General features: G+C 46.7%; 2 protein-coding genes across 2 annotated transcripts; both read left to right on the forward strand.

The window, feature by feature from the left end:
• On the forward strand, positions 637 to 4,752 carry LOC8075841 (transcription factor bHLH18). Its single transcript, XM_002446476.2, has 4 exons — positions 637 to 776; positions 1,012 to 1,540; positions 1,677 to 2,078; positions 4,478 to 4,752. Exons 2-4 carry the CDS (start codon positions 1,013 to 1,015, stop codon positions 4,583 to 4,585), a joined length of 1,038 nt encoding a protein of 345 aa, XP_002446521.1. The 5' UTR covers positions 637 to 776; position 1,012; the 3' UTR covers positions 4,586 to 4,752.
• Positions 6,595 to 7,143, forward strand: LOC110436483 (vegetative cell wall protein gp1-like). Its single transcript, XM_021463594.1, has one exon. It carries the CDS (start codon positions 6,595 to 6,597, stop codon positions 7,141 to 7,143), a length of 549 nt encoding a protein of 182 aa, XP_021319269.1.

A 7,143-nucleotide genomic window follows, 5' to 3' on the forward strand; every position in this document is an offset into this window, starting at 1 on the left:
CCAAGATTGAAGTTTAAGTAACTATTACAACTTTACAAGTTTGATCTAGATGGATAAGCAGCGTGACTATATCAACAAAAACATAACTATTTTCTTTCGAGAACATGACTTCATGCGTATTCCATTAAAAAAAGTGCCGAAAGAGCGGCTTACACAACACAACCATGGGAAGAACTCATAGTGTCAGTTGCAAAACCACAAAGGAAGTGGTTAGGAACCAAAACGATAACAGAATAGAAAGAACGGCGGCAAGGAGAGGCCCTTCACCACTAACCTATTTAACAGGATCTGAGAATTGTGAGAGAAAAACATTGCTGAATGACTAACAGATTCGTCTATTAAGCTCAAACGAACAATAACTATGTACTGCAGGTCAGTCAATTGCTCAAAAACCTTGTTCCCAGCAAGTACAACCAACATGAGATCTTGACTTGAATAGGGGTAGGAGGTCGAATGAGAATTATTTGCCTCATGAATCACATTTGAGGTGTATACTAAATATCATTCTCACTAGATAAAAGCCACAAAAACCGGAATCTCAGAAAACGACTGCAACTTTTCCTCAATCAGCTAGCTTTTGGGTGCTATAAAAAAAGGGCCAACAGGTGAGTGGTGAAAGGCCTCATGGGAAAAAACATTATATATAGAGAGATTAGGGGAGCATTGTGAGTGGCGGCTCATCTAGTCTAGCTATAAAAGGTATTGTTTAGCACAGACAATTAGTAGTACCCTTAGCCCAGCATTGCAATTAAGCAAATCATTTGCAAGGATTTGAGGTAACCGAGTTTCTCACTAGCATTACTGCACTAATACATTTGTGGCAAGATGGTCACACACACACACAGCATTACCCCTTGACTAAAAGGTTTTGAGCTATTAATTCCTGTTATCCCTTGACTAAATGATCCTACAAATCTACAATACATAAATCCCAAGTTGCATTTTGTTCCGGAATAAAAAAATGTCTCTTGCCCTGCAAGTAGTAAAGAACATCCTCACTTTTGGCTGCAGCATGGAGGACTCCGGCCTGTTCATGCAGTGGGCGATGACTACACTGCAGCATGATGAGGACCTGACGGTGGCGGTGGGGGTGGCCCCTATCGACGACGGCCGAGGTGGCGCTACCTTTCCCTCGCTCCAAGCACTCCGCGAGGCCTCGCAAGCTGCAGAAATGATCCAGGAGCTGATCGGCGAACCCCAACCTCACGCGGCAAACGACTGCTGCTCCGGTGACGATGGTGGCACTGCAGGCAATACCTCATCAGGAACCGCGCCAAGAAGGAGCAGCAGCAGCAGTAGTGCCACCACCCAGCCTGTGAGCTGGAATTTTGGCGCCGCCCCTGTACCGCCTGATCAGGCCGCTGCCACGGTGAGCCTGCTGCCAGATATGGTGTGCAGGTCGCCGCCGACGAGGAGGGCCGTCTTAAAGACCGTGGGATCCATCTATGCACAGGACCACATCATCGCGGAGAGGAAGCGGCGAGAGAAGATCAACCAGCGCTTCATCGAGCTCTCCACCGTCATCCCCGGCCTCAAGAAGGTCCTGCTCCTGATCCAATTTACTAACTGAATCCCCTGCAATTTTAATTTCTTCTACTCCATCTGTTTTGTTCCTAACGACAAAAAGAAAATTGCACCTCTACTTGCAACGCGGCTAATAATCTCGGTCGGGTCAGATGGACAAGGCTACGATCCTTTCTGACGCGACGAGATACGTGAAGGAGCTCCAAGAGAAGCTCAAGACGCTTGAAGACGACGGCGGCAGTGGCAGTAACGACCGGGGCGTCATGGAATCCTGGGTGCTTGTCAAGAAGCCGTGCATCGCAGCAGTGCCCGAGGATGCTGCTGGCTCGTCCCCATCGTGGGACTCGTCGGGGACGTCGCCGGCGAGGAATCCACTGCCGGAGATAGAAGCTCGGTTCTTGAACAAGAACGTGATGGTGAGGATCCACTGCGTGGATGGCAAGGGAGTGGCCGTGAGGGTGCTCGCCGAGTTGGAGGAGCTCCACCTCAGCATCGTCCACGCCAATGTCATGCCATTCCAGGCTTGCACTTTGATCATAACCATCACGGCGAAGGCAAGTTTTTTTTTTTAATTTTCCATAATTATGCTAACTATGATACAATGCTGGCATTTCTTGACAATACTGTGATGTTCCTTAATTTGGTGAATAATGTTGTGATGGTCGTTAATTAATTCGGTGAAGAACACTGTGATGCATATATAGTGAGGAAGAATAGTATAGTCAAAATATACAAACTGCCAGTACCATTGAGCATGTTGATATTATATAATAATTGTGCTGCTGTGCACAATCATAAGTTGTTTCTGTTTAGCTGTTTGCTTAGCCCGAGCAATGGTTAAAAGTAAATGACCGATTTTGTTTAGCATTTAGGTAAGCATTGTTTATAGCTGATAGTATATTACATGCATGTTATGATATCTGAGCCACCTTTTGCACCACAAATAAAAGACAAACCACACTGTTCAACTTTTTTTATTTATGATGGGAAAAGGTATACTTGGTCCTCTCATCTATTGGCATTTGCCTACTACTTGACTGTATCACTCATTAGAAAACCAAGTATTTTACCCCTAAAGTATTGAAAACCATTAAATAAACCGTGGAGGTGGTTTTGAATGTTGTTTTGCTGACTTGATTTCCTAGGTGGGAGGGTGAAAGAGGGTGAAATAGACTAACACCAATAGTTAAGTGGACTTTTTACTTTCATGATGAGACAGAGCGAGAAGCCCTATTGGCCCAACACAAGACGTAGTAAACTCTAGAGGGTAGTTCAAGAATGTGTGCCGGGTCTGTTTGGATCCCCTCCTCTAAAATTTAGAGTTAAAGTCTCCAAACAGGTGGTCTAAAATTATCAAACTTTAGCCCACCTCATATTAGAGCTTTAGATCTCAAAACAAAGCTAAAGTGTTCTAAAGTTTTTAGAGAAGAGAATTATCTCTACTTTCAGTTTTTTTTTTTCAAAATGCACACAAAGTCAAGTCACTCTACACATTCCTACATATATATAAAATGTGTAGTACACTAAAAAATCGATGCTTTTGGTGAAGCATCCTCAAACTCAGGACCTCTTATATCATAGATAAACAATCACTAGATGTTACTCGATATCGAATTGAATGTCTGAATCTCGCATCATTCGTTCTAGATCATGTCATCTCAAACATCCAAAATGTTGTTCTCATAGTGAATGATAAGCAGATAATTTCTATAGAAGATAAGTTCAATTTCAATACATAAAAAAAACTCGCAAAGGTCCATGTTACACATTCCCTATTCAAAACATCTCAAAATGCATAGATATACATTTAATGGATCCTGCGATAATAAGTGACCATACAATGGACAATGGACAGTGGTAACTTTGGTTATCATTATGACTTACTCTCTCTGTCTTACTAAAAGTGTCGTTTTTTACTTTTAGACTTCTTATTTAACCGTTTGTCTTATTTAAAAATTTTATATAAATATTATTTATTTTGTTATGATTTGTTTTATTAATAAAATGCTTTAACAATGATTTATTTATTTTACTATTTATATAATTTTTTGAATAAGACGAACGATCAAATAAGAAATCTAAAAGTAAAAAACGACACTTTTAATGGGATAAGAGAGTAGTTGTTATTATTGGGTGAACGAATAATCGATGGTGTTTCCAAATTTCAAAAAAAAGAAAAAATAAATGAGCATCTCCAAGCCAAAAAAAACTAGTTAAATTTATTGATTTAGCTACTCTCTAAAATAGATTTGACAAAAAAATATCAAAGTACTCCAACAGACTCTGTAAAGAATGGTTAATGAGGTATGCTATCCAAGAAGAGCGATTAAGGTGAGATATAGAGTACTAAATTTGAAAAATCGTTTACAGAATCTGTTGGAAATATTTTTTCTTCAACAATAACTAAATTTATTTTTAGAAAATGATTTGGCTAATCTTTTAGAGATGCTCTTATCAATTGAAAGTTATACTATGTATTACTGCCCGTTTTAAAGCACCCGGTAGTAATTAATATAGGGGCCGCATTTACTATGGGTATTGTAGTAGAGGCAGTTTTGTCTTCGCAAAATGTAATATAGATGCTCACATGCACATGAACACCAATTCAAGCCAATATGATCGGCTAATCGTTGGATCATGGAATATGGATGCCTTCACGCACTAGTTTATCTACAAACTCCATTACGGAGTAGCTCTATAAAAAACTAGAGTTCATAGAGCACATCTTCAGGTACTCTTACAACTCTACTTTTTTATACGTAAAACTAAAACAGAGCTAAAAAACGTATAGCGGAGTAGCCGAAACACCCCTATAGTATTTTGTTAAGATTATATGTTTCAGGTTTTTGTTCTGATCTGAGGGTAGCGTGTTACTACTACCTAAGACTCTAGCTAATGACAAGATGAATGAATCAGATTAAGTAATTAATTAACTGCTCCTCTGTTTTATTAGGTGGACGAAGGCTTCACAGTCACGGCGGAGGAGATCGTTGGCAGACTCAAGTCTGCAGCAATAATGCACCAGCAAAGCCGCTGCAACAGCACTGAAGAAACTGCATGAAACTAGTTACTATATAAATTAAAGGCAGCAAAAGCCTGCACGTGATTAATTTATATATAGTATTGTATATATTTATGCGTATATATAAACAAACGCTATGTCGCCATGTCGGTATTTTTCTCCCTTTTTCTTTCATTAATGATATATAACATATGTTCGGACGGATAGACGCCGTTCTCCGCTCATTTCCGCATCCGCTCATTTCTCGCCCACTTTCCCCCATCATGGTATCTCCGCACCACGCTGCGACGCTCCTCTGTCAAGCCGTGCTCCCGCGCCCCACCCCCACGCACGTCCCACGAGCGTGTGCCCCCCCCCGCTGGTTCCTTCCTCCTCCAGTTCCAGTGCAGCGGCGCCCGTGGCCACAGCTCCAGCACGGGCGACCAGCACAACCTCCTCCTCCCCTATGTTCCTCAATCCTCGGCAGCTCCCTCCCCCACCCCGACGTCCTTCTTCCCCCACCTCGGCGGCGCCCCTCCCCTCACACCAACGTTCTCCCCCACCGGGATCCTCCAACGCTCACAGATCTGGCGGCCATGGCACTCCCTGCGCTAGGATCTCTCTCTTCCCACCCTATGTTGCAATTTGTTTCAGAAGGTTCAGAGGTATGTTGCAGTTGAATTACATGGATGTTGCAAAAGTAGATCGGAGGATATTGAATATGTTGCATATGATTCAATTGTTTTAAAGGCATGTTGCAATAGTATGTTTTCGAGTGTTTTAGATATTTCAGCGGTATGTTTCGTCTGTGTTTTCCAGACACGCGTTTCAATTGTGTCTTTTGGATGTTATATATGTTCTACACATATGTTGCATATGTGTTTATTTGGATGTTTGCTTATAGTTGCAATGATTTCCAGATTTCCAAGTGTGTTTCAGTTGTGTTCTCTCAAGTGTTTCATAAGTATGTTTCAAATGTTTCAACTGCCTTTAAACTTATGTTGCAACTATTGTTTTTGGATGTTTCAAAAGTACATCGGGTATTTTATCTTTCTTCTCGCTTTTTCTGCGCCGCCTCATGTAACATCCCGGATTTTTACGTAAACCAAAAATACGAGCTTTTTAAAATTTTTCCTGTAATCGTGTGAAGCATATAGTTTTTAGATCTAAATCGATCCTAACCCGCTAACAAATCGTGGCATACATATAGATTTGTTTCTAGGTGAGTGCTTTTGTTCGTGAGTCGGTTTGGAGTTTAGTCTTGTTTAGGGTTTTGAGTTTCTTTTGGAGTGCACAAATCCGTAGCAAAGTCTTCCTAAATCTTTGTGGAGCCTACCTCAAAGTCGAAGCGAATCCCTTCTCAACTTTTTGTTGGAGTATGTCTCAAACTCCATCGGATTTTATCCGATCTCCTTTTGTTTTCATTCCTTGTGTTTAATCAAAAATGGAAAACCCCTTTCTTTTCCCTTGGGCCGAATTTCTTTTCTTCTCCCATTTGGCCCAACTCGCGCAGGAGCCTTGCCAAGCCCAGCAGCCGGCCCACCCGAAACCCCCGCGCCCCCCCTCCTGAACCACCTAGCTCAGCCTGGGCTCCCTTTCCTCCCCTCTCGCGTGGCCGACCTTGCCCTAGGCCCATCCCGCGCACTAAGGCCTAGTCGGCTTCTCCTCCCCTCCCGCGTGGCCCACCTCGCCCCGGCCCAAGGCCCAGCCGCGAGCCTCCTCCTCCCCTGCGCCCAACCCTAGAGTGGGGAGCGCCTGCTCCCCAGGACAGCCGCCGCCGCCGCCTGATGCTGCGCCCGCGCCTGCCCTCTCTCCTCGGCGTTCGTGCCGATGCGCGCCGCGTGTCCTGCTCGCGGCACGGACGTCGGAGATGGCCGCTTCCGCCCCGAAGCCCTAGCGCCCGCGCTATAAGAACCGAGCCGCCAGCCGCCGCCCTTCTCCCCCGCGCAACCGCCGCTCTGCTTGCGCGCGCCCCTGCACCCTCAGCGCCGCGACACGCACACGCCCGAGCCCCGTGCGCGCCTGCCCTCTCTCCTCGGCGCGCGCCCGCATCCACTGGCCTCGCCCTGATGCTGCCCGCCGAGCCGCCGCCGCGACGCACCCGCGCGCCCGAGCACCCCGACGCGTCCACGCCCTCGCCGAGCAGCAGCAGAGCCGCGGCCACGGCCTCGCCCTCGGTGCCCTGCGACGCCGAGCACCGCCGCGCCGAGCTCCGTCCGGCGTCCACGGCCCCGACCTCGCCAGGAGCCGCTGACCCCCTCTTCGTCGAGCACCTGACCGCTGTGGCCGCGACACGCCTCGTCCTCGACCCCGCCGCGCCGAGCTTCGACTGCGACCTTGCCCAGGAGCCCGCGGCGTCCCCATCCTCGCCCGCGAGCTCTCCCCCGAGCCCCGTCTTCGGCCAGCACCGCGAGCACGGCGCCCCTCCGCGTCCGCGTCCTCGACCTCGCCACGACCTCGACGCCGAGCAGGAGCTCCGCACCCCCGCCGGAGCACGACGCCACGACCACGACCGTGCCGCGCCAAGCACTGCGACCCCGACCCCGACGCAGTTCTGCGCCACCCCGCGACGTCACCCACACCCTCACCACCAGCACCGGCCTCGCCCCCAAGCCTAG

The sequence above is a fragment of the Sorghum bicolor genome, chromosome 6 (genome assembly GCF_000003195.3).
Source record: "Sorghum bicolor cultivar BTx623 chromosome 6, Sorghum_bicolor_NCBIv3, whole genome shotgun sequence".
NCBI classification, from domain to species: domain Eukaryota; kingdom Viridiplantae; phylum Streptophyta; class Magnoliopsida; order Poales; family Poaceae; genus Sorghum; species Sorghum bicolor.